The following is a 27,945-nucleotide window of genomic DNA, read 5'->3' as shown; positions in this document are numbered from 1 at the left end:
TATCTCGAAACATATAAAGTGGTCTTCTTTATGGCACGACTCTTCTCGTCTGCTTCTCGATGGTCAGCCGGTCAGTCAGCTCCACTGCGGGAGGGAAAAGATAGTTAGCACGGCTTAACTGATAAAACAAATGAGATGACTCCAAGTGTTTTAAAGTTCACCTACCTGTACCTAATGTACTCGTACCACTTTTAGGTCTTCACGAGTCTCCCTATTGGTCTGCTGGTGCCACTGTGGGAGGAAAATACTAGTTTACTGTGAAAGTGAGCAGTAAAAGGACTATTCGACGAGTCTCTCTCTGGTCTGACAGCCGCGCTGCGGGAGGAAAAGGACAGTTAGCACAGCTTGACAGAGTTCACTCACACTATATTTTTATAAAAACAATGTAGCTTTATATCTAGCAAACATCATCAGAATAAAAGGTATAAAGTTAAAGTTAACTTACCACACTCTTGTGGGTTTTCATCTTCACAATAAATCTGTCATGGTGCCATGCTATCGCACGAGGAGATGTTTGTTAACACCTAAAGTGCAACTCATTACACTCTCTGTGCTGTCTGTTTTGGAGGGATGGACATTAATAAATCAGACATTATTTTAGTTTATCCCAATTTGTTGATACTTTACTACATGTTAGGTGTGGATAAATGTATTATTCATGCAACAATGTTTTTACTGTAATAACGTTCATTAAAAAGCATTGCTATATGGATAAGAATTTGCTCTCAGGTATGTTTTTATCAGGATTTTTGTAAAAGGTTTACTACCAAACTGAATGAAATAGCATAGCATTCTTCGTGACCAGAGTTGGCATATTTCATTCTGTAACCTATACATTTTATGCTCTCCAAAATGATCATAAAATCTGGTTCTGGCAACATGACGGAGATTAAATCTCTATCAAGGCCCGTTCGGTGACCAAATAAAGTAAGTGTCTTTAAAACACCTGGAGTCGTCTCGTTTGTTTTATCAATTAAGCCATGGTGACCAGCATTTCCCTCCTGCAGTCCCGCATGCTGACCAGCTGACCATCGTGAGGCAGGCGGGAAATGTTTTGAGATGACCCCCTGAGTATCGCATCCTTCTAAATGAGACACAGCTGATATGTGTTCCCTAATTAAGCACATTAACTCTTCAAACTTTTATATTTACACCATTTATTTTCCACTGGCACATCCGACACGTTTTCCCATAAAGATAGCATTTTAATCTATTATGAAGCAGACGTGGCTGTGTGCGCTGTATGCTCACATTAAAAGCGTTTTTATGGAAGTGAAATCGCTTAAGGGCGTTTGCATTACACGCAGAAACATTCAAAAGCATTGAAACTTGTTTCAAAAGCCTCTGCCCAATGAATTTACAAATAAAACATCCTACGTTTGCTAAGTAAACTGCCAACCTTTTAATTTTTTATACAACGTTAACGTTAACCCTTCAGCTACGACAGTTCAATCCGACTGGCTTCGTTAAGTTTCATTAGTGACTCTGCCATTACTGTATTTTCAAATATAAAAAAGAAAAGAAAAAAAGTACATCCAATTATATAGCAGCAGCAGTAATTCGGCTAATAGGAAGTGAAATATAATTATCTTACATTGACAGTTTAGAGAGTTTGTCCATTGACACGCAGACGCTGACCGTGTTGAAGTGGAGAGTAGCAACCGTTTTTTTTTTTTTTGAATGAGAAGGGGCGGGAAGACAACCACGCCAATCATCGCATAACACAAGTGCTTTTAGATTATAAGAAAACCCCTTTGAGATAGTTATAAATAAAATAAAATAGCATTATTCATAAAATAAATAATCTTATATTGGTTACATTATGATATAACTCTAAATGATATAAAACATGAAATACAATTAAATAAATGTAATTGTTAAGACTGTGTAGCTACCCATAACTGTATATAAATAAATAAACTGCAAAAAAAAAAAACAAAAAAAAAAAAAACATTAAATGTAACTATAAATATATCCTAATATAGCCCAAATGTGGCCCATCTGGGACCCACAAATTAACAATAATGGGCAGCCTAACTGGGGCCCATACCTGTATCCAAGCTGGGGCCCACATTCAGCCCATCAAAGTGCCCACTCTGAGCCCATGCCCAGTTGGCACCCACATAGCCCAGATAAATCCCATGTGGGGCATGGACATGTTGGCTGGGGGGCTACTTGAGTCGCTGTCCAAGTGCTGAACTAGGCTATACTAACCTTATATGGAATCGTATTCTGAATGTTTAACCTAACAATCGTCATCTGTTGTGTATTAGGAATCAAGACAGGTAAAAATAAAAAACAAAATTATATAATGACATTCTATATAGATAGACAATTGGAGCTAACATTCTACGATAGAATGCCATTCTATAGGGTATAGATCATTGGAGCTAACTGACTCTTGCCGTATACGGTCGACAAAACAGCAAATTTCAGCGCTTTCTTCTGTTCCTCTTTTAGATAAAAACCCAAGTCTAAATCAAGTCGTTCATTCATTGTCATATAGATCCTTCAGATTTTGGTCTGAATTTCCATGCTACTATACAAACTTTTTTGTTTCAAACAGTTAATTGAACAATAATAAATGATTAATCAAAGATGATTAATTTAGAGCTGTAAACGCGCGTGTGAGGGGCGGAGACGCGCCGCGGAGCGTCAGACGGGAGTGAGGACCAAACACAGCAGAGCGGTAGGAAACTTCACTCCTCTTATTATTTCTCTTTTACTATAGCGATTTATTTTTAGATACGTGATCTGAGTCTTTCATAGAATTGTAGAGTTATTAGAGAAAGACAGTTATTTTTTACATTCTTTGGTCGAAGTTTTTGGACTTCTGAGCCTGTTCGCGACTTGGTTGATTCAGATCGGCACTTCGGAGCATGTTCGCGACTCGGTTGATTCAGATCGGCACTTCGGAGCATGTTCAAGACTCGGTTGATTCAGATCGGGACTTCGGAGCATGTTCGCGCCCTCGGTTGATTCAGATCTGCACTGCACAGAGGAGCGTTAAAAGTTACGAGACATAGACTGAAGTCAGATTCCCAGTGAAATGCTCTCGGACAGCAAATGCAATGAGTTTGCATCCTTCTTTTCTGAGAAGATCATCAATATCAGGAAGGCGATTATCACATCCTCAAGTAATGCAGTTAGAAATACCAAGGGTTCACACAAAACAAGGGGAATCTGCTTTTAGTTTCTATGCCGCTCGCAGTTGGAATCAGCTTCCAGAAGAGATCAGATGTAAAACACTAGTCACATTTACATCTAGACTTAAAACTCATCTGTTTAGCTGTGCATTTATTAAATGAGCACTGTGCAATGTCCGAACTGATTGCACTATATTTTCACTGTTTTTTTTTTAATGTGAAATAATTTTGTAGCTGTTTTTAAATTCATTTTAATTAAGTAAATTTTTTAATCATTATAAACGTTTTAAAATTGCTTGTTATATTTTTGTTATAATTTTTCTTTATGATTACTTTACTTTCTTTTATGTAAAGCACTTTGAATTACCATTGTGTATGAAATATAAATAAACTTGCCTTGCCTAGTGTGTTAGTGGGCTTATATATATAAACACACACACACATACACACACTACCGGTCAGAGTTCAGAATGATTTTTAATGTTTTTTTACAGGAATTTATTTTACTCATCAAGACAGCATTTATTTGATCAAAAATACTGGAAAACATGTAATATTGTGAAATATTATTAACAATATTCTATTTTAATATACATGAAGGTGTAATTTATTCATGTGATGTGCAGCTGTATTTTCAGCATCTTTCCTCCAGTCTTCAGTGTCACATGATCTTCAGAAATCAGAATAATATGATGATTTATTATTAGAGTTATCAACAGTTTTGCTGATAAATATTATTTTGGAATCTGTGATACATTTTTCAGTATTCTTTGATGAATAAAAAATTAAAAAGAAGAGCATTTATTTAAAATATAAATATTTTCTAACAATATTCACTACAGTTCAATAGTTTGGGGTCAGTACATTTTTATCCTTTCTTTTTTTATAAGAAATTCTATTCTTTATTAGATTTTAGAATCTTTTATTCAGGATGTGTTGAATTGATAAGAAGTGATATTAATATTGTTAGAAGAGATTTATATTTTGAATAAATGCTGTTCTTTAAAAAAAAAATAATACATCGAAGAATCCTTAAAAAAATATCGCAGATTCCAAAATAATATTTGGTAGCACAACTATTAATAGTTCTAATAATAAATCATGATATTTTCATGATTTCTAAAGATCATGTGACACTGAAGACTGGAAGAATGATGCTGAAAATACAGCTGCACATCACAGAAATAAATTATATTGTAAAGGTTATTAAAATATAAACCATTATTTTATAAATTTTATTTTGATAATTTTGAATTATTACTGAAATACAACCTTTTTTGTTTCAAACAGTTCATTGAACAATAATAAATGAAGTACCTGAAGCTGACAAGGAAGTAAATGTATAATAATTAGCAAAGATGATTAATTTAGCGCTGTAAACGCGTGTGTGAGGGGCGGAGACGCTCCACGGGTCAGACCGAGTGAGGACCAAACACAGCAGAACGGTAGGAAACTTCACTCCTCTTATTATTTCTCTTTTACTATAGCGATTTATTTTTAGATACGTGAAATGAGTCTTTCATAGAATTGTAGAGTTATTAGAGAAATAGAGTTATTTTTTACATTCTTTGGTCGAAGTTTTCAGATCGGGACTTCGGAGCCTGTTCGAGACTCGGTTGATTCAGATCGGCACTTCACAGCATATTCGCGACTCGGTAGATTCGGCACTTCGGAGCCTGCTCGCGACTCGGTTGATTCAGATCGGCACTTCGGAGCCTGTTCGCGACTCGGTTGATTTCAGATCGGGACTTCGGAGCATGTTCGCGCCCTCGGTTGATTCAGATCGGCACTTCGGAGCATGTTCGCGACTCGGTTGATTCAGATCGGCACTTCGGAGCACGTTCGCGACTCGGTTGATTTCAGATCGGGACTTCGGAGCATGTTCGCGCCCTCGGTTGATTCAGATCGGCAATTCTGAGCATGTTCGCGCCCTCGGTTGATTTCAGATCGGGACTTCGGAGCATGTTCGCGCCCTCGGTTGATTCAGATCGGCACTTCGGAGCATGTTCGTGACTCGGTTGAATCAGATCGGCACTTCGGAGCATGTTCGCGACTCGGTTGATTTCAGATCGGGACTTCGGAGCATGTTCGCGCCCTCGGTTGATTCAGATCGGCACTTCGGAGCATGTTCGCGACTCGGTTGATTCAGATCGGCACTTCGGAGCATGTTCGTGACTCGGTTGAATCAGATCGGCACTTCGGAGCATGTTCGCGACTCGGTTGATTGCAGATCGGGACTTCGGAGCATGTTCGCGACTTGGTTGATTCAGATCGGCACTTCGGAGCATGTTCGCGACTCGGTTGATTCAGATCGGCACTTCGGAGCATGTTCGTGACTCGGTTCAATCAGATCGGCACTTCGGAGCATGTTCGCGACTCGGTTGATTTCAGATCGGGACTTCGGAGCATGTTCGCGCCCTCGGTTGATTCAGATCGGCAATTCGGAGCATGTTCGCGACTCGGTTGATTTCAGATCGGGACTTCGGAGCATGTTCGCAACTCGGTTGATTCAGATCGGCACGTCAGAGCGAATTCATTTTAATAAAGTAAATGTTAATCATTATAAAAGTTTTAAAATTGCTTGTTTTATTTTTGTTATAATTTTTCTTTATGATTATTTTACTTTCTTTTATGTAAAGCACTTTGAATTACCATTGTGTATGAAATATAAATAAACTTTCCTTGCCTAGTGTGTTAGTGGGCTTATATATATATATAAACACACACACATACACACACTACCGGTCAGAGTTTGGGATCAGAATGATTTTTAATGTTTTTTTACAGGAATTTATTTTACTCATCAAGACAGCATTTATTTGATCAAAAATACTGGAAAACATGTAATATTGTGAAATATTATTAACATTTTTGTATTTTAATATACATGAAGGTGTAATTTATTCATGTGATGTGCAGCTGTATTTTCAGCATCTTTCCTCCAGTCTTCAGTGTCACATGATCTTCAGAAATCTGAATAATATGATGATTTATTATTAGAATTATCAACAGTTTTGCTGATAAATATTATTTAGGAATCTGTGATACTTTTTTCAGGATTCTTTGATGAATAAAAAGTTAAAAAGAAGAGCATTTATTTAAAATATAAATATTTTCTAACAATATTCACTACAGTTCAATAGTTTGGGTTCAGTAAATTTTTATCCTTTCTTTTTTTTTTTATAAGAAATTGTATTCTTTATTAGATTTTAGATTCTTTTATTCAGGATGTGTTAAATTGATAAGAAGTGATATCAAAGATTAATATTGTTAGAAGGATTTATATTTTGAATAAATGATGTTCTTTTAAAAAAAAATATGCATCGAAGAATCCTAAAAAAGTATCGCAGATTCCAAAATAATATTTGGTAGCACAACTATTAATAGTTCTAATAATAAATCATCATATTTTCATGATTTCTAAAGATCATGTGACACTGAAGACTGGAGGAATGATGCTGAAAATACAGCTGCACATCACAGAAATAAATTATATTTTAAAGGATATTAAAATATAAACCATTATTTTATAAATTTTATTTTGATAATTTTGAATTATTACTGAAATACAACCTTTTTTTGTTTCAAACAGTTCATTGAACAATAATAAATGAAGTACCTGAAGCTGACAATGAAGTAAATGTATAATAATTAACAAAGATGATTAATTAGCGCTGTAAACGCCCGTGTGAGGGGCGGAGACGCGACACGGAGCGTCAGACGCGAGTGAGGACCAAACACAGCAGAACAGTAGGAAACTTCACTCCTCTTATTATTTCTCTTTTACTGTCTATAGCGATTTATTTTTAGATACGTGATCTGAGTCATTCATAGAGTTGTAGAGTTATTAGAGAAATAGAGTTATTTTTTACATTCTTTGGTCGAAGTTTTCAGATCGGGACTTCTATGGAGTTAGAAATGTGTCTTTATTGCATGCGAGAAAATAAAAGATCTGAGAGAAAAAAAAAAGTTTGAGAGAAAAAGTTATCACACTGATAGCAAAAAAACATTTCATGAGAGAAAAAAGAATATTTGAGAGAAAAAGTTTTCATGCCAATAGCAAAAAATAATAATATTTGAGACTAAAAAAAGTTTTGAGAGAAAGTATTTTCTCATAGAACATAAAAAATATACATTTGAAAATTTTAAAATGATTTATGAGAAAAAAAATCTCTCTCAAAATACTTTGAAAAAAAAACTCTCAAATATATATTTTTTGCTATCAGTGTGAAAATATTTTCTCAAAAAAAAAAAAGTGTTTCTCTCGAAACGCTTTTCTTTGCTCTTGATGCAATTTCTTGCTCTCGTGTCAGGATTTTGCTTTCACTGTGAGAATTGTGTCATGGGCGGGGCCACGTTCCTATTGGCCAGTCGGGTGAGCATCGTCTTGTCTTGGGAGTCGAACTGAATCATTACACCACTGTTCGGTTCACCTGCATAGAGGCCGCCTCTGCCTTATGGATAGTTAAGTTGAGCACGGACATATGACACTCCAATGTTTGGGTAAGATGATGACACACAGCTGGCTGAGCAAGTTCAGTATCACTGAAGATTAAACATTAAAAAATAGCACTCATATTCATGAATGAATGTGTATTATATTATTTGCTTGCTAACCGCTAGTAAAGCTAGCCAGCCATCATGCTAGGTAAACTTGCAAACTCACCTGGTTTATACTATGTTTAAATCAAATGCCATATTAATGTTTTGATTTAGATAGTTTAACTGTAAGTTGAGTTTTCACTAGTTCCGTAGTTCACGGACAACCGGGGCAATTTCCCCTTCATTATCACGTATCGCCTGCGATAATTAATGCAATATGGCTCCATATGTTGCATACCCCAGCACCCTCTTTGCGTTCCCCTGAACTGAGGTCCAACCATCATTGTATCTGAAAGTTCTGAGGGAAACGCTGCTTACATAGTTACATTATAATTATAACCTACGTTGATGGCAGATCTGGGACTAAATGGTTCCCATAAATAGAGGAAATGTACATGTTTACATAAAATAAAAAGTTACTGTCAATGTGCATTCATGCTGCTTTTTATTTCCAGCATGGAAAATCACCGCAGTGACCGCACACAACCTCCGGTAATGCCTGGTTCAGATTTTTTTTCTGCTACAATAGTCACTGTGTCAGATTACATGATTTTGACTCCTAAAAACCTTGTCATGTCGTGGACAAGAAACATGTCAGACTACACGTTGCTTTCCGACCAGTCATCGCAAGCCGTCTCACACACTCATACACACGCTCACTCACATAGCCTACACGCACTCACTCGCTCGCACTGTCCCACATACACACTCACTTCACTCGTAAACACCCTCGCACATACACACTCACTCACATTCTCTCTCTCTCTCTCTCTCTCACACACACACACACACACTCACTCACTCACTCTCGCGCACTTGCTCACTCACTCTCCCTCACTCACTTGTGCGCCGTTGTCGAGGAGGACCGTTAAAAAATTAAACATGCTAGTCTTTCTGTCATGATGTCCTGAAGCATCGCAGACGCGAATCTTGCGTCCCGACGCCAGTTGTCATTTGCGAATCTCCACGACACCCTACGTCAAATGGATCGTGCCAAAATCGGGCTAAAATCGTGTAATCTGAATCAAGCATAAGCCATTGCAAAGTTTATTTCAATGCTGTTGCCACACAATATGTTTTTGAGGTGTCCTTACATGCATAATCCCTTTCAGTCTGATGCACATAACACCGAGACTGTGCAACACCTTCCTAGAGTTCAGGTATGACGCCCTCTTTACCCAAACATTGAATTATCTGTAACCTATCTGCACTTCTTCTCTTTGTTGATTTTTTGTTTTGTTTTTTGTTTTACCTATTTTTCCTCTTGCAGGAATCGATTAGGTGGCAGCTATTAAGAAGGGCCAGGGATAGACTGGCTGCTGTAATCAGTAGGGAGCCCATCGATTTTGAATATCTCCACTTCATCACCTATCAGGAACTGCAGTTTTTAAGGGCAGGGGCAGCTTATATGGATATTCCTCAATGTGTCATAGTTGGCTTTGAGCAGCTCAATGAGGTGATCCAGGCTCTGCTTTCCAACACTCCCGTCACCCCTTTAGTTGACAATGTAGCTGTAGTTGAGTGGAATGGAAGTGTGGGGCAACCTAGATTGAGTATCAGTAGGGATGTTATTGAAAGTCTTTTAAGCACCAACCTACCATTGACCACTCTGGCTAATGTTCATGGTATTTCAAGATCCACCCTGTGTAGGAGGATGAGAGAGTATGGTCTGTCAGTCAGAAGCAGCTACTCTGACATTCCCGATTGTGTCCTTGATATGAAGGCAAGTATGACAGCAAAATTCATGATGCCATAAAAAACAATATTTTTCATTTATCCATTAGGCCAGTTACATTTTTACTTTAAAGATGGATAAATCTGCAACCAGAGCTTTTGCCACCATGTCTCCTAAATGGGCATGGTCAAAATAATAAGACAGTGGCAACATTTTCCAAAGTGGGTGTGTCATGATATGAGAATATGGATTGGGGCTGCCTTGTTTGAAATTCCACCATCTTTGCTTAGTTCCCACTAGAATCTGTGATGTTGTTTATCTAATGAGCATTTCCCGTCTGGCAGTATTTTGTTATTCATTCTTGTTATCAACAGTTCTTCTGTGGGGTAGGGATGGAGGATGGAATTGGATAAACCAATCACAGAGTGGCCATATGTGACTTAATACCTTTTAAACTATCTTTAAGGTGAGATCCATAAAGGCCAGAATGCCTGATGCTGGATATAGGCTGGTGAAAGGGGCTCTACTGGCCATGGGACACCGTGTCACATGGAGTAGAGTCAAGTCATCCTTGCAGCGTGTTGATGGAGCAGGCATCATCTCAAGAATAATCCAGTTGACATGCATTGCCAGACGGACATACTCTGTCCCAGCTCCATTGTCTCTTGTCCACGTTGACACCAATCACAAGTTGATCAGGTAGTGTTTTATTTATGAGGTTGTCTCCATTTTTACTGCACAAATATGATTTCAAGCCTTGTGAAGTTAATGTTTGGTTTATGAGGGTTATGTCAGTGTTCCCCACAGAACAGGTAGCAATTTGTGGTGCCCCTCTGGCACTGGTGGGGGAATCGAGTGTCATGGTGTTGTGGTAGTCAGTGGAGTCTTGTCATCAGGGTCAGAGTGTGTGCAGCAGACGGCATTCAAACACATACTTTCTGAAGCTGCCACGTTAAATATACACCTGTATGCTTATCTATTGTTCTTCAGTCACCTGCTGAGACAATTTTAAAGCTACAAGAAGCATTTGTAATTACTCAGCTCAATCTTAATTCTTTAAATAAGTTATTTAAGAGAAGACAACTAAAAACATTTTTAACAGAACCCTGCCTGGTTTCATTCCTCAGCCCAACTCCATACATTACAGGGAAGGCCAGTAGAATTAGTTTGCTCATACAAATACCTGGACTTTATTTTGGAGGAAGACCTGTCTTTTAAGTTTCATGTTGAGAATTACTCATCAATATGAATGAATGTAATAATATTTATATTTCAAAATTGCGTTGGGGGAAAAAAGCGGAATCAATTTGTGGCCCTTGATGTTGATTCTGTGGTGCTGCACCACACACTGGTCTATGGATGGGAAACACTTTAGTTAGGTTTATGATGTGTTGGATGGGGTGATGTTCAAATAGCATATTATGGTGGATATTAGAAAATTGCACATTTCTTATCAGTGGTTGCCTGTCACAGAGATAATATCCAATCTGATAATTTTAAGGTACAACATAGTGGTGTTTGGAGGTATCGATGGCTTTTCTCGGAAGGTACAGTTGACTATCATTGTTAAATTGAACTACTGGTTTACATGTTATTTACATTTTTAGTTTTGCTTGGAATCTAACATTTTCAATTTCTATCCTCAATCAGGTTTTGTACCTCAATGCGGCTGGGAATAATAAGGCAGAGACTGGTTTGAGGTTTTTCATGGAGAGTGTGCAGAAACATGGATGGCCATCAAGGTAAGTAAGGACTTTCTTCCTCCTTCCAGTTTCAAATAGTATTGTTTTCAAATTAATCTCACAGTGCTTTTTTCATTCAGAGTACGCGGTGACCAAGGCGTAGAAAATGTGGAGATAGCAAGATCCATGTTCACTGTGCGAGGAACAGGTCGTGGCAGCTTTATAGCTGGGAAAAGTGTGCACAACCAAAGGTGAAGATGGTCTATGTTATTACTTTCCTCCTGCTTTTTTGACAAAAGCATTACTTCTTCCCTTGGTGTCGATTGGCTAATCATTACAATTCATGGCGCTGATTAGTCTATTAAAATTTTGAGTGGAAAAGACGCTTTCCCTTACACTAGACCAACCGTCAGTCAATTGGATTCTAACTTTTGTAGCCAGACTAATATAATTTTGTACATAGTGTTTTCTTTTTTCTCAATGCAACTGATCACTTTACAATGTAAATTATTTGCAGAGTGGAACGACTATGGAGAGATGTGTGGAATGCTGTAACATCTCAGTACTACAACATGCTTCATACCTTGGAGGAAGAGGGGTTTGTAGACCTCTCAAATGCTGTTCACCTCTTCTGTCTTGGTTATGTTTTCATTCCACGTCTACAAGCAGACCTTCAAAACTTTGTAGAGACATGGAATTGTCACCCCTTGAGGACCGAGGCAAACCTGACCCCTAATCAGCTTTGGAGAATTGGGAGGATGCAAGTACCGGTGCAAGAGCCAGATCTGTCTGAGGTTTGTCCCAGACATTGCAGCATGCAGTACGCAGTACATTAGTTTTTAAAGCGTGTTACATGTACATGAAGTATCCAGATAACTACGACCTAACATAGCATGAATATTCCATCTCACAGTATGTCAGAAGACAATTGTTATAATAGTATTTTGTTTGACTTTTTATTTTCTATTACAGATGGAATACTTGCATGACCAGGAAGCTTGTGGTGCTGATCCAGAACATGGAACCATAGTACCAGAAACTGGATGCCCCTTGTCAGCTGAGGCTCTTGCTGCCTTACAAGATATTAACCCCACTGCAGAGTCCTCTTCTCTTGGGCGGGATATCTATATGCATGCTCTTCAATTGGTCTCATTCCTTATGTGAGAGCTGGATAAGCAGTTTACAAAACATAGCATTTGTTTGTTTTGTAATATTGAACTCTGTATTTGACCTCTTTGGAGTTTCTTGTAAGCCCATATGGGCTGGGATTTTTGAAGCATGACACTTAAATTCAATAAATCAATCATATCTATTTGATGGAACCCTTCCCTCCAGAAAACCCAATGATGGCCAGTGGTCCAAACGGTTTATTATACATATTTATCCATTTTCTCTATTAGAAACAAAGATGTGTATGGTTTTGCAGACAAAAGGCAAATATGTGTAGTAACATTGTGGTTTATAGTCCTTGAAAACAGAAAATGTCCTTTTACATGAATGTCAGAGGACAGCCTTGCACAAGAACAGAAAATGTGCTGGCATAACTTCAAGTCAACTACATTACTCGAACCTCACTCACACAGTAGCATCAACTATAATGATCTTTAAAATCTATCAAAAGACCATAAGTCTAGGAATGATAAAATACTTCCCAAACGAACAGAAGCATATCTGGAACAATACATTATAATGTAAATCACCAAGAACAGATTTCCAAAAAATCCTCAAGGTTTGCTGATGTCACAATTTTTTCTGGTTAATTTCTCTTGTGAATGAAATTTTAAACAAAAAGCAACGTGGGTGTCTTACAATATGACAACTAAAAACACAATAGATTATAGGTTGTATCAGTGATTTCAGGCCCAAACATAAATGATCACATTAATCTAATCTTTCCTAATGATCCGCTGGCTGCCCGCCCCATAAGCATGCCGTCCAAAAAACACGTCTCTGTAGGCAGCCTAGGCTCTGAGATGTGCACACATGCACGCGCGCTCGTTTTTTTGACAGCATGCTTATGGGGCGGGCAGCCAGCGGATCATTAGGAAAGATTAGATGAATGTGATCATTTATGTTTGGGCCTGAAATCACTGATACAACCTTTAACCCTCACAAATGTTAAAATTGGTCAAATTTTACCACGAACAGTATGTTAAGACCATGCTATGCAAGTTCACAACTCCCCTGTGGAATCCGGACATATTCGAGGATATAACATGTGGGCTTACACACATGAAACACAATGCATCATGCTCTATCAAATCCTGCACCGTATTTAATGGCTGTTGTCATGACGTTTTTGAAAGACTCATAGTCTGACATGTGTGCAACAGGGAATGTTATGGTGTCTGTGCAAGCGCTAACTGTTGGATAACAGATTGTGTGGTTAGGCATCTTGTGACAGTCATGGTCAAACTTCACTGTGATCTTGAAGTTCTGGCGATCAGAAAGAAGAAGATGTCTGTGGGCTTGACCCGTAATCCACTGCATCACTGAGGGTACAGTTGTGATGTCTTCAGACGTGGCATCTGGTTCAGCAACTAGAAAAAAAAAACTCAAGTGAGTATTACAGGCTTACATATGATTTAATTCTCATTAAAGCATTTTAACACGGTAAATAAAACACCAGACTGGGTTGCAGTGGAGTCACAAACACTCATGCCAAAATTAAACTAAACACCGTCTTGAGTGGCGGCCCAAATATGACTACCCTATGGAATCCAGACATATTTGAAATGTGGCGGGACCGGGAATTGAATCCTGGTCTCTGGTGGGCAGCTGCATCAGACACCTGATACTTCGATCACCGCAACACTGCAGACCCCTAGAGTGGAAATCTTAAAATCACAATCAACACTTTCAATGACTAGTTGTAGACATACCTTCCAGCTCGTGCAGGAAGTCTTGAAAGTGTTCAAGGATCTGGGTCTCCTTGTGGTGCTTGTTGCAGCCCCTTTCGCTCATCACCGGCGCCAGATGGGAAGTGATGTAATAAGAGTCCACCTATGATCAAAACATAATGAAACTCATTACATTCTTCTAAAAGTACCCGAAGAAGGAGCAGAAGGAAGAAAGGACATACCATGGTATAATAAAGAGATGGTCCAAGGCAGCTCTTCAAGAAAGTGTATAACGCTTTAATTTCATGTGGCTTACATCATCAAAATAAAGCCATTTTAAACATTCTTGAAGAGCTGCCTTGGACCATATTTTTCTTATTCCCCTTGGATACCTCCCCATGACTCTAATGAGCAACTTAATTGTTTTTCGTTAATTTTACCTGAGGAATGAATGCAGCAGTCTCTTTCCTCTTTTTTCATGAAGGAAATACCATGACCTACAACTATGCTATAGAACACTATTGGACAGCATACCGACTCGTCGTCTCCGGCGACGAACAGACTGCGGCACTCTTCCGTCTTTGCCTGCATCACTTGGGAGAAGCCGTAGAGGTCCAAGCCCTCACGGAGTTGCTGAAGCATGGGCATTCTTTTTGTCATGACATGCAGACCGATTGCTCTGAATACAACGAAATCAAAAATTATTAATCTCCAAGGGCAAGCAAACGTTCCCTTTGTCAGAGAGTTATATCCACATAACTATTCTTTACAGTGCGCCTACCTTAGAATGTTCTCTTTGTGTTCCATGTCGATCTTGCCAGTATAGCCACAATCCATAATGTCTGCAATGTAGTCAGTCATGTCGGACGCCTCTGCAACCTTAAATCAGATTAAGAAAAAAAGTTTACAAAGAGCTGATTCAACTGTAATATAATTATCGAGGATAGTTTGGTGAACTTTAATTGTATAACACAATAATCAAAACATCTAAAACTGTTTTATAATCCAGTCAGTCCTAAAATTTAAACACACTGTTGTTATTAGCGGTGATAAGCTCGGGTCCCGGACTTGATCCAATGAGAGCTTGCCAGATACTAGAAAGTTGTAGCACCACCGCTGGAGGAAACGTGGTGCAGGTCCACCTTGGGCAATGCTTGTAGCAAAGATTTCACCCGCAATCCTATAAAAGAGAACATGGGAGTAAATACAGAAAGACAAATAACTTCTGGCTTTTTTAAATCACTAGGCTTTCCCTTTCCATCAAATCCCATCACTGCAAATCACCTACCTGAAGAGCTCTTCATCAAAGTCATTCACAGAATATTTGGGCATTTTGGACTTCACACCTTCAAAAAGGCGCTGCTCAATCCCAGATACCATTGCTTAAAATCAACAACAAAACAATTAAAATCATCAGACAAGACACCACAAATGTTATACTGTATAATATCATCAAATTGGTTTTTAAATGCTTTTCCCTTTTTAAAAGTAACTAATGAATGGCCACTACTCACTGGTCAGAAACTCTTTTCTAAGGGCCCCTGTATCAATCCCCGCCTCTCCAAGGAATTTGATCCGCAAGGGATTAATTGGTGTAGCCTTTTTGTTGCGCTTCCATAACTTCAGACCTCTTTCAAACATATTATCTCGAGACACACAGAGCTCAAAGGTCTTGCTGGTATCCACTTTTGATTTGAGCCACATGATCACATCTTCCTCACTGTGAAAAATACCACATCTGAATAACCCTCTCATTGTATACAAATACAGTAAGGTAGAGGTCTCACCAAAATTAAAATTCAACCATTATCTAGTTACCCTTGTGTAGCGTATCTGACCCGAACCAGACAAATTAAAGATTTGATCAGGAGCATGGTTGAAACATGAGGAGCCGAATTCCACAGAAAGGCAACAGGATGTTGTAAATCAACTCCTAGCACCACAGTCTGAAGCAAGATAACCAACCAACTCTTTCACAGAACAGCTTTCAACATTAACACCATTAGAACAATTATTGACAATTTCAATTCAGAGAAGAGATTGTCAAATTTGGGACAAGTAATCAAGATTGATAGTCAAAGAGATGCACAGCCTGACCATCACATCTAAACCCATGAGAGTAAACAAGATCGTTGGATTGACTTCCCCCACCTAGCAGAACCAGACTGAAATTCCTAAGGGGACCTTTTAACCTCTGGTCTTCACAGAACATCCTTATGTCAGAGAATGGCACAGGAACTGTCGTTTATAGATGTAGTTGCACCAAGATGAACTCAAAAAGACTTATAAATGAATATCAGTCCATTGCTCAACTCCATATCATTTATGAAATCATGTTTCTTATCACTTATTGTGTATGTCTTCTTAATAATTATTGAATAGTTTAAGTATTCATATTCATGTTTAGTATGCATGTTCGAATCTTCTTGCTTGAAACATTTCTGACCATCAGTTATTTGTCAAATGTATCATATTCTTATCATGTCCAAAATTATACCCTGCAAGAGCGGAAAAATTCGGACCACGTGATAGATAAGATAACATATGATTTATGAATGGGTAGGACAAACATCGCAACACCCCGAGCAAAGACAATATCTAATTGGTCAAGACAACATTTGAGGTGTGGCCAAAAGGCCAGTTTAAATACACAGGACACCATCAGATTTTGCTTTTAGCCTGCTTTTTGCTTTTAAGCTTTGGCATTTCAGCTTCTGCTTTTAGTCATGCTTTGTCATCACTTTTAGCGTTCTTCGAGCGCCGTTCCAGCGTGCTTCGGCCTGCACGCCTGCTGCTACTTAGCCACGATGAGAAGAAACACCACCTAGTCTCGTCAAACTTTACTTCTATTCTTTTACTTTAGTTCCTTTTCTTTTCCGTTTGAGAGTTTTGTGTTCTGAGTTAAGTTTTGTAATGCTGTGTCTCCGAGTCTGACCTCGCGTGCCCGTCTGAAACTTTAACCAGCCCACAACTCTGCATCGTCATCCAACGCCCAACCACGGGCTTCCCAAGATGTCACTTCAACGACTACTGAACTTCCAGGCAATCAGCAACCTCGGGAAACTCCCTTTTCAGCGACAGCAAAAGGGAATCCCTGTTACACAGGCAGGTAAGTAACGTACCTCCAGACTCTGAGCTGAACTGGTGAATCTAATATAATTTTAACCTAATTGATGAACTCAATGCGAGGGTTAATTAAGTGACTGATGGTTGTTCATGTCTATGCAATTTCATATTTTGCTGTAAACTTGGGATTTCACATTTTCATTCTCTTAAACTCATTCTTTCCTAACTTTCTATCTTCCTGCAACTTGTGTGAATGTGTGAGTGCGTGCGTTTATGTGTTAGATTAGTTTATATGTCTTAGATTTATCTAATAAAGCCTTATTCATATTGAAAAGAGAAGTATCTTGTGTTTTGTGCTTACAAGTTAATGTCTTAAACTGCCGATCTTGTTATTGTGCTAATTGATAGTGTTTTCACTATACTTTGGATATTAATATCCAGTGCAGATTTGATGTTAAACGGCTTGTTCAGTGATCAGCCGTGAAACAGTGATTCTGTTCAAATCCCCGTTAAATCTTAAATGATTCCCTTTGAGCTAAATTGACCTGTTTTCCTTACATTGTGTCCATGGAAAGGCAGGTTAAGGCAGTTCCATTCGCAAAAGGGTGTCTAGGTAATGGGTGCATTTTCATTTTGGAGTGAACAATCCCTTGCAAGCTACATGAATAAAAAGGGACTTACCATGAGATATCATCTGTCTCAGGATGGAGTTCCCTCTCAGGTGAGGTTGTGTCCTCAGTTCTATAAGAATAAAAGGCATTAATGTATTTACAAATCAAGTCCATATCAGCTATCCCCATATCATTCAACAAAAAATAATTAAATAATTAAAGCAATACATACAACATCCTGAGGGCACACAGCAAGACACCCCACCCCTCTCCCCGCAGAAGAAGACAGAGCTTGAAGAAATAGGTAACCATTACCTTTGGCCACAATGGCTAGCATGTTCCTCGATAAGCAGGACTGGGAAGGATATGCCACATATAGGACACTGGACATCCCCTTTCTGAATGGACAGAGAGACACCGTATTTATCTCTGTGAAGAAATTCTAGTATCTTGCTACTTACAATCACAGGACAGTTCAGTACAAACAAAAGTAATAAATACAAGGCATTAACATCTCCTACATAGGAGACAACGTTTCAAAAATGGTTAGATATGTAACAGTTACTCCACCTGCTGAGGGCAGTGGTCCTCTTCAGTCATCTGCACTGGCACTGGAGTTTGCAAAACTTCAGGAAATTGGACATCATCGTCATCATCATCAGAGATAATCTATAAGATTAAAGCACATTTCAAGTTTAAGATATCCATACACAGTTAATTTTAGACATTTAATATCCCAAATTCTAGAAAAAAAGTTAACCTCCAAGTCTGGGCTGGTGTGGCTAGCACATTTACAGTCATGTAGAGCCAACATTTGGAGAGGCATCTCTGCAAAACAGTGCTTGCAGCTGGCCTTGGGCATCAAAGCAAACTCTGGAGCGTTTGCTGGGAGTGGTGAGAGGTCCAACTCATCCTGAAGAGGCACTATGTAAAGAGTGCTTTTCCCACCACCTGAAACTTTCCGGAGCATAGCACCAGTGTAGCCCTCAGCCTCCAAGGGGATTGCGGACATTTTTCTCCTCCCATTTCCACCTGGTAAAATTAAACATGATTGAAAAAATGGATATGTGGAATAACAAATAATATAGCATTTAAATAGTGTTCCATCAATAAGAAGTTTGAGGTGCTCAAGACGAGGGGGGTGGCACATCACAACCAATGTGTAGCTCCCACCTGGATGAACGCTCACCACACATCAGCTAGTGACGAGGTGAAGGAGAGGTAATAAGGGAGTTGAGGACCCAGATGTATGTTAACATTCTCTGTTGCATTACCTATTTTTCATAAATGAAGTGTCAATTTAAGTATTTTTACATTACCTCCTGCTTTGTAAAGCAGCCACCGGTCCTGCAGCTCCACCATTTTTGGGTAGGTGGCCTGCAATAGCCTTGACAACTACATAATAAATAAAATATTATTTAGACAGCGATTGAATTTAGTTAAACAGTGAGGACATTTTCAATGTCACCCTGAACAGAGTGTCCACATTTAAGGGATAAAAATGATATTTACTACTACAGAACTACAATGTGATCACTTCCGCATACCTCTACATGTGTTAGATCACGGTCAAGAGAAACCGTCCTCTTTCCCAATCCAGCCTGCATGAAGGCCAGTTCATCTGATGGAAGTGGAGTCAGTTCGTCATTGGATGAAAGTAGAAAAATGCTCAAATCAAAAGGTTTCCATTTTTTGTTACTCAATGATGCAAAGCGGGATGATACACTGGTTGATGGCCGTTTTCTACCATTCCGGAACAATCCAGGGAAGGACCTGTATAATTGGAAAAACAAAGATTAAAGGTACTTCAGACATTACTAAAAAAAAAACAATAAAGACTGAAAAAAAATTGTCAACATACAAATATATCAAATGAAGGAACAGAAAAAAACATTTAATCCTCATATATATATACCTCTTAAAATGGCTATTTTTATTGAAAAATATTAAATTTTAAGCAAAAAGCTGATGAAGTGATCACATTCATCTAAACAAAACAATTGGTTTCACCAACCACTCAAAACCAAAATAAATAGTGTTCCAACCAATCACTGACAGGGGCTCGTGCACGGCTGCACACGAAGTCGGAGAACACGAGCGCAAAACCTCACAACACCCTCCCCCTGTCTGCGGAGATAGCGGATTGTTAGGAAAGATTAGATGTGTGTGATCATTTATGTTTGGGCCTGAAATCGCTGATTTATAAATTGAGTAAGAGCGCCATCGCGCCTACACAAAATTATTTGTGTAGGCTTTGTATAATCGTCGTCAGTGTAACCATTGCCTAGAACATTTTATATTTTCCCACGCCAAAACCAGTCCAGATTATGTCATCTGGACTGGTTTCTCAATGGTACTATAACTAATAAGTTAATTAAAAACCATAGATTTAGTGTTCTAATAATAACAATTAGTGTTCTAAATCTATGGTGTCAAATTAACTAATTGGTTCTAGAACCAACAAAATGTCTGATGGCAGGTCTGTGTCTGTCAGACGTCTACCTGGCCATTTCATATTGGACGGAGCTGTGCGCAATCTGACTTCCTGTGGGCCTGGAGGAATTGCCCGTTTCATACTGACTGCCCTGTCGCTGTTCTTGAGGAGGAATTACTGAAGAAATCAGGGCGAGTAGCTGCCGTGCCCTCTCCTGTGTCTCAGCTGAATTTAACTGGAAAGGGATTTTAGTTTAGATGTACAAACATATTTAAAATAACTATCTTGCTCCAATGTACTTAACTAAAAATAATTTTCAATGGCTTACCTGTGGTTGGTTTTCCATGCTGGGATTTAAAAGAAAAAATAATTACCATTACAGTACAGGCACAAACATATTTGTGGGTTGCTAATGTAAGAGTTAGTCCTAGACCTGCAATTTACCTTGTCAGCTCTAGACCTCGGCTAGATGGTAAAAAATATTTAGAATAAGCCCTGTGTAGCTGGGTTTGCGAGCTATACATGCAGTGTAGCTAAACATGTAGTGCAACAACCATACAAAGACTATTTTAAACAAAACTAGGTGGGACACTTTCAAACGGTATATCAATCACTGTCTAACGTTAGCTAGTTGTAGGGTTGCCACCTTCCATGCATACTAACGTTAGTTGAAAGTTGTACGGGAGGTTGTATGAACAAGCAGTTACTCTTCAGGTGCTTTGAGGCTAGCAAGTGCAAAGGTAGAAACTAGCTCACTACTCAAATAAGGCGTGAAACTATCTAAATCAAAACATTAATTTGGCATTTGATTTAAACATAGTATAAACCAGGTGAGTTTGCAAGTTTACCTAGCATGATGGCTGGTTAGCTTTACTAGCGATTAGCAAGCAAATAATATAATACACATTCATTCATGAATATGAGTGCTATTTTTTAATGTTTAATCTTCAGTGATACTGAACTTGCTCAGCCAGCTGTGTGTCATCATCTTACCCAAACATTGGAGTGTCATATGTCCGTGCTCAACTTAACTATCCATAAGGCAGAGGCGGCCTCTATGCAGGTGAACCGAACAGTGGTGTAATGATTCAGTTCGACTCCCAAGACAAGACGATGCTCACCCGACTGGCCAATAGGAACGTGGCCCCGCCCATGACACAATTCTCACAGTGAAAGCAAAATCCTGACACGAGAGCAAGAAATTGCATCAAGAGCAAAGAAAAGCGTTTCGAGAGAAACACTTTTTTTTTTTTGAGAAAATATTTTCACACTGATAGCAAAAAATATATATTTGAGAGTTTTTTTTTCAAAGTATTTTGAGAGAGATTTTTTTTCTCATAAATCATTTTAAAATTTTCAAATGTATATTTTTTATGTTCTATGAGAAAATACTTTCTCTCAAAACTTTTTTTAGTCTCAAATATTATTATTTTTTGCTATTGGCATGAAAACTTTTTCTCTCAAATATTCTTTTTTCTCTCATGAAATGTTTTTTTGCTATCAGTGTGATAACTTTTTCTCTCACACTTTTTTTTTTCTCTCAGATCTTTTATTTTCTCGCATGCAATAAAGACACATTTCTAACTCCATAGACTTCGGAGCCTGATCGCGACTCGGTTGATTTCAGATCGGGACTTCGGAGCATGTTCGCAACTCGGTTGATTCGGCACTTCGGAGCATGTTCGCGACTCGGTTGATTTCATATCGGCACTTCGGAGCATGTTCGCACCCTCGGTTGATTAAGATCGGCACTTCGGAGCATGTTCGCGACTCGGTTGATTCGGCACTTCGGAGCATGTTCGCGCCCTCGGTTGATTCAGATCGGCACTTCGGAGCATGTTCACGTCTCGGTTGATTCAGATCGGCACTTTGGAGCAAGTTCGCGCCCTCGGTTGATTCAGATCGGCACTTCGGAGCATGTTCGTGACTCGGTTGATTCGGCACTTCGGAGCCTGTTCGCGACTCGGTTGATTCAGATCTGCACTGCACAGAGGAGCGTTCAAAGATCAGACATAGACTGAAGACAGATTCCCAGTGAAATGCTCTCCGACAGCAAATGCAATGAGTTTGCATCCTTCTTTTCTGAGAAGATCATCAATATCAGGAAGGCGATTAGCACATCCTCAAGTAATGCAGTTAGAAATACCAAGGGTTCACACAAAACAAGGGGAATCTGCTTTTAGTTTCTATGCCGCTCGCAGTTGGAATCCGCTTCCAGAAGAGATCAGATGTAAAACACTAGTCACATTTACATCTGGACTTAAAACTCATCTGTTTAGCTGTGCATTTATTGAATGAGCACTGTGCAATGTCCGAACTGATTGCACTATATTTTCAATTTTTTTTTTATGTAAAATAATTTTGTAACTGTTTTTAAATTAATTTTAATTAAGTAAACGTTTTAATCATTATAAAAGCTTTAAAATTTGCTTGTTTTACTTTTTGTTATAATTTTTCTTTATGATTATTTTACTTTCTTTTATGTAAAGCACTTTGAATTACCATTGTGTATGAAATATAAATAAACTTTCCTTGCCTAGTGTGTTAGTGGGCTTATAAATATATATATATATATATATATATATATATATATATATATATATATATATATATATATATATATAAACAAACACACATACACACACTACCGGTCAGAGATTGGGATCAGAATGATTTTTAATGTTTTTTTACTGGAATTTATTTTATTCATCAAGACAGCATTTATTTGATCAAAAATACTGGAAAACATAATATTGTGAAATATTATTAACATTTTTCTATTTTAATATACATGAAGGTGTAATTTATTCATGTGATGTGCAGCTGTATTTTCAGCATCTTTCCTCCAGTCTTCATTGTCAAATGATCTTCAGAAATCAAATAATATGATGATTTATTATTAGAATTATCAACAGTTTTGCCGATAAATATTATTTTGGAAGGATTCTTTGATGAATAAAAAGTTAAAAAGAAGAGCATTTATTTAAAATATAAATATTATCTAACAATATTCACTACAGTTCAATAGTTTGGGTTCAGTAAATTTTTATCCTTTCTTTTTTTTTTAAAGAAATTGTATTCTTTATTAGATTTTAGAATCTTTTATTCAGGATGTGTTAAATTGATAAGAAGTGATATCAGAGATTAATATTGTTAGAAGAGATTTATATTTTGAATAAATAATGTTCTTTAAAAAAAATATATATACATCGAAGAATCCTTAAAAAAGTATCGCAGATTCCAAAATAATATTGGGTAGCACAACTATTAATAGTTCTAATAATAAATCATCATATTCTCATGATTTCTAAAGATCATGTGACACTGAAGACTGTTGGAATGATGCTGAAAATACAGCTGCACATCACAGAAATAAATTATATTTTAAAGGATATTAAAATATAAACCATTATTTTTATGAATTTTATTTTGATAATTTTGAATTATTACTGAAATACAACATTTTGTTTCAAACAGTTCATTGAACAATAATAAATGAAGTACCTGAAGCTGAAAATGAAGTAAATGTATAATAATTAACAAAGATGATTAATTAGCGCTGTAAACGCCCGTGTGAGGGGCGGAGACGCGACACGGAGCGTCAGACGCGAGTGAGGACCAAACACAGCAGAACAGTAGGAAACTTCACTCCTCTTATTATTTCTCTTTTACTGTCTATAGCGATTTATTTTTAGATACGTGATCTGAGTCATTCATAGAGTTGTAGAGTTATTAGAGAAATAGAGTTATTTTTTACATTCTTTGGTCGAAGTTTTCAGATCGGGACTTTGGATCCTGATCGCGACTCGGTTGATTTCAGATCGGGACTTCGGAGCATGTTCGCGACTCGGTTGATTCGGCACTTCGGAGCATGTTCGCGACTCGGTTGATTTCATATCGGCACTTCGGAGCATGTTCGCGACTCGGTTGATTTCAGATCGGGACTTCGGAGCATGTTCGCACCCTCGGTTGATTCAGATCGGCACTTCGGAGCATGTTCGCAACTCGGTTGATTGCAGATCGGCACTTCGGAGCATGTTCGCGCCCTCGGTTGATTCAGATCGGCACTTCGGAGCATGTTCACGACACGGTTGATTCAGATCGGCACTTCGGAGCATGTTCGCGCTCTCGGTTGATTCAGATCGGCACTTCGGAGCATGTTCGCGCTCTCGGTTGATTCAGATCGGCACTTCGGAGCATGTTCGCGGCCTTGTTGATTGAGATCTGCACTGCACAGAGGAGCGTTCAAAGTTACGAGACATAGACTAAAGTAAGATTCCCATTGAAATGCTCTCCGACAGCAAATGCAATGAGTTTGCATCCTTCTTTTCTGAGAAGATCATCAATATCAGGAAGGCGATTAGCACATCCTCAAGTAATGCAGTTAGAAATACCAAGGGTTCACACAAAACAAGGGGAATCTGCTTTTAGTTTCTATGCCGCTCGCAGTTGGAATCAGCTTCCAGAAGAGATCAGATGTAAAACACTAGTCACATTTACATCTGGACTTAAAACTCATCTGTTTAGCTGTGCATTTATTGAATGAGCACTGTGCAATGTCCGAACTGATTGCACTATATTTTCACTGTTTTTTTTTAATGTAAAATAATTTTGTAACTGTTTTTAAATTAATTTTAATTAAGTAAATGTTTTAATCATTATAAAAGTTTTAAAATTGCTCGTTTTATTTTTGTTATAATTTTTCTTTATGATTATTTTACTTTATTTTATGTAAAGCACTTTGAATTACCATTGTGTATGAAATATAAATAAACTTTCCTTGCCTAGTGTGTTAGTGGGCTTATATATATATAAACACACACACACATACACACACTACCGGTCAGAGTTCGGGATCAGAATGATTTTTAATGTTTTTTTTACAGGAATTTATTTTACTCATCAAGACAGCATTTATTTGATCAAAAATACTGGAAAACATAATATTGTGAAATATTATTAACATTTTTCTATTTTAATATACATGAAGGTGTAATTTATTCATGTGATGTGCAGCTGTATTTTCAGCATCTTTCCTCCAGTCTTCATTGTCAAATGATCTTCAGAAATCAAATAATATGATGATTTATTATTAGAATTATCAACAGTTTTGCCGATAAATATTATTTTGGAAGGATTCTTTGATGAATAAAAAGTTAAAAAGAAGAGCATTTATTTAAAATATAAATATTATCTAACAATATTCACTACAGTTCAATAGTTTGGGTTCAGTAAATTTTTATCCTTTCTTTTTTTTTTAAAGAAATTGTATTCTTTATTAGATTTTAGAATCTTTTATTCAGGATGTGTTAAATTGATAAGAAGTGATATCAGAGATTAATATTGTTAGAAGAGATTTATATTTTGAATAAATAATGTTCTTTAAAAAAAAATATATACATCGAAGAATCCTTAAAAAAGTATCGCAGATTCCAAAATAATATTGGGTAGCACAACTATTAATAGTTCTAATAATAAATCATCATATTCTCATGATTTCTAAAGATCATGTGACACTGAAGACTGTTGGAATGATGCTGAAAATACAGCTGCACATCACAGAAATAAATTATATTTTAAAGGATATTAAAATATAAACCATTATTTTTATGAATTTTATTTTGATAATTTTGAATTATTACTGAAATACAACATTTTGTTTCAAACAGTTCATTGAACAATAATAAATGAAGTACCTGAAGCTGACAATGAAGTAAATGTATAATAATTAACAAAGATGATTAATTAGCGCTGTAAACGCCCGTGTGAGGGGCGGAGATGCGACATGGAGCGTCAGACGCGAGTGAGGACCAAACACAGCAGAACAGTAGGAAACTTTACTCCTCTTATTATTTCTCTTTTACTGTCTATAGCGATTTATTTTTAGATACGTGATCTGAGTCATTCATATAGTTGTAGAGTTATTAGAGAAATAGAGTTATTTTTTACATTCTTTGGTCGAAGTTTTCAGATCGGGACTTCGGATCCTGATCGCGACTCGGTTGATTTCAGATCGGGACTTCGGAGCATGTTCGCGACTCGGTTGATTCGGCACTTCGGAGCATGTTCGCGACTCGGTTGATTTCATATCGGCACTTCGGAGCATGTTCGCGACTCGGTTGATTTCAGATCGGGACTTCGGAGCATGTTCGCACCCTCGGTTGATTCAGATCGGCACTTCGGAGCATGTTCGCGACTCGGTTGATTGCAGATCGGCACTTCGGAGCATGTTCGCGCCCTCGGTTGATTCAGATCGGCACTTCGGAGCATGTTCACGACACGGTTGATTCAGATCGGCACTTCGGAGCATGTTCGCGCTCTCGGTTGATTCAGATCGGCACTTCGGAGCATGTTCGCGCTCTCGGTTGATTCAGATCGGCACTTCGGAGCATGTTCGTGGCCTTGGTTGATTCAGATCTGCACTGCACAGAGGAGCGTTCAAAGTTACGAGACATAGACTAAAGTAAGATTCCCATTGAAATGCTCTCCGACAGCAAATGCAATGAGTTTGCATCCTTCTTTTCTGAGAAGATCATCAATATCAGGAAGGCGATTAGCACATCCTCAAGTAATGCAGTTAGAAATACCAAGGGTTCACACAAAACAAGGGGAATCTGCTTTTAGTTTCTATGCCGCTCGCAGTTGGAATCAGCTTCCAGAAGAGATCAGATGTAAAACACTAGTCACATTTACATCTGGACTTAAAACTCATCTGTTTAGCTGTGCATTTATTGAATGAGCACTGTGCAATGTCCGAACTGATTGCACTATATTTTCACTGTTTTTTTTAATGTAAAATAATTTTGTAACTGTTTTTAAATTAATTTTAATTAAGTAAATGTTTTAATCATTATAAAAGTTTTAAAATTGCTCGTTTTATTTTTGTTATAATTTTTCTTTATGATTATTTTACTTTATTTTATGTAAAGCACTTTGAATTACCATTGTGTATGAAATATAAATAAACTTTCCTTGCCTAGTGTGTTAGTGGGCTTATATATATATATAAACACACACACACATACACACACTACCGGTCAGAGTTTGGGATCAGAATGATTTTTAATGTTTTTTTACAGGAATTTATTTTACTCATCAAGACAGCATTTATTTGATCAAAAATACTGGAAAACATGTAATATTGTGAAATATTATTAACATTTTTGTATTTTAATATACATGAAGGTGTAATTTATTCATGTGATGTGCAGCTGTATTTTCAGCATCTTTCCTCCAGTCTTCAGTGTCACATGATCTTCAGAAATCTGAATAATATGATGATTTATTATTAGAATTATCAACAGTTTTGCTGATAAATATTATTTAGGAATCTGTGATACTTTTTTCAGGATTCTTTGATGAATAAAAAGTTAAAAAGAAGAGCATTTATTTAAAATATAAATATTTTCTAACAATATTCACTACAGTTCAATAGTTTGGGTTCAGTAAATTTTTATCCTTTCTTTTTTTTATATAAGAAATTGTATTCTTTATTAGATTTTAGAATCTTTTATTCAGGATGTGTTAAATTGATAAGAAGTGATATCAAAGATTAATATTGTTAGAAGGATTTATATTTTGAATAAATAAAGTTCTTTAAAAAAAATTATGCATCGAAGAATCCTAAAAAAGTATCGCAGATTCCAAAATAATATTTGGTAGCACAACTATTAATAGTTCTAATAATAAATCATCATATTTTCATGATTTCTAAAGATCATGTGACACTGAAGACTGGAGGAATGATGCTGAAAATACAGCTGCACATCACAGAAATAAATTATATTTTAAAGGATATTAAAATATAAACCATTATTTTATAAATTTTATTTGATAATTTTGAATTATTACTGAAATACAACCTTTTTTGTTTCAAACAGTTCATTGAA

The 27,945-nt window shown here is 37.3% G+C and overlaps 2 protein-coding genes across 5 annotated transcripts; one reads left to right on the top strand and one right to left on the bottom strand.

The window, feature by feature from the left end:
• Positions 1 to 7,605: 7,605 nt before the first annotated feature.
• LOC113098348 (uncharacterized) lies at positions 7,606 to 12,417 on the top strand. Its single transcript, XM_026263375.1, has 9 exons — positions 7,606 to 7,649; positions 8,204 to 8,240; positions 8,861 to 8,908; positions 9,019 to 10,122; positions 10,925 to 10,970; positions 11,074 to 11,165; positions 11,246 to 11,356; positions 11,623 to 11,899; positions 12,078 to 12,417. The coding sequence occupies exons 4-9, from the start codon at positions 9,911 to 9,913 to the stop codon at positions 12,267 to 12,269; spliced, it is 930 nt and encodes a 309-aa protein (XP_026119160.1). The 5' UTR covers positions 7,606 to 7,649; positions 8,204 to 8,240; positions 8,861 to 8,908; positions 9,019 to 9,910; the 3' UTR covers positions 12,270 to 12,417.
• Positions 12,418 to 12,458: 41 nt separating this feature from the next.
• LOC113098346 (uncharacterized) lies at positions 12,459 to 21,109 on the bottom strand. Of its 4 annotated transcripts, XM_026263371.1 has the most exons (16): positions 21,050 to 21,088; positions 20,385 to 20,403; positions 20,125 to 20,291; positions 19,170 to 19,395; positions 18,942 to 19,017; positions 18,383 to 18,654; positions 18,193 to 18,291; positions 17,938 to 18,020; positions 17,693 to 17,752; positions 15,460 to 15,665; positions 15,234 to 15,327; positions 14,978 to 15,125; positions 14,727 to 14,824; positions 14,480 to 14,624; positions 13,988 to 14,108; positions 12,459 to 13,645 (listed from the first exon to the last, which is right to left on the bottom strand). In XM_026263371.1, exons 1-16 carry the CDS (start codon positions 21,055 to 21,057, stop codon positions 13,353 to 13,355), a joined length of 2,115 nt encoding a protein of 704 aa, XP_026119156.1. In that variant the 5' UTR covers positions 21,058 to 21,088; the 3' UTR covers positions 12,459 to 13,352. The 4 variants fall into 4 exon arrangements, with proteins under 4 accessions (XP_026119156.1, XP_026119157.1, XP_026119158.1 ...); XM_026263372.1 differs by lacking the exon at positions 20,125 to 20,291 and having other exon boundaries at positions 21,050 to 21,109; XM_026263373.1 differs by lacking the exons at positions 20,125 to 20,291; positions 20,385 to 20,403 and having other exon boundaries at positions 21,050 to 21,109.
• Between the last annotated feature and the right edge of the window lie 6,836 nt (positions 21,110 to 27,945).

Source organism: Carassius auratus, unplaced genomic scaffold (assembly GCF_003368295.1).
Source record: "Carassius auratus strain Wakin unplaced genomic scaffold, ASM336829v1 scaf_tig00216531, whole genome shotgun sequence".
Taxonomy (NCBI): Eukaryota; Metazoa; Chordata; class Actinopteri; order Cypriniformes; family Cyprinidae; genus Carassius; species Carassius auratus.
The sequence above is the reverse complement of the archived record's forward strand: the minus strand, read 5'-3'. Positions and strand labels throughout refer to the sequence as shown.

Bases quoted from the DNA above. Each gene is read 5' to 3' on its own strand.
- LOC113098348 (XM_026263375.1), top strand. From the start codon at position 9,911: ATGCCTGATGCTGGATATAGGCTGGTGAAAGGGGCTCTACTGGCCATG. The intron at 11,357-11,622 runs GTGAAGATGGTC...AATTATTTGCAG, and splicing joins AAAAGTGTGCACAACCAAAG to AGTGGAACGACTATGGAGAG. The intron at 11,900-12,077 runs GTTTGTCCCAGA...TTTCTATTACAG, and splicing joins AAGAGCCAGATCTGTCTGAG to ATGGAATACTTGCATGACCA.
- LOC113098346 (XM_026263371.1), bottom strand. The intron at 18,655-18,941 runs GTAATGTAAAAA...TAATTTTACCAG, and splicing joins GCTGCTTTACAAAGCAGGAG to GTGGAAATGGGAGGAGAAAA. The intron at 18,021-18,192 runs GTGGAGTAACTG...CTGTCCATTCAG, and splicing joins AGGACCACTGCCCTCAGCAG to AAAGGGGATGTCCAGTGTCC.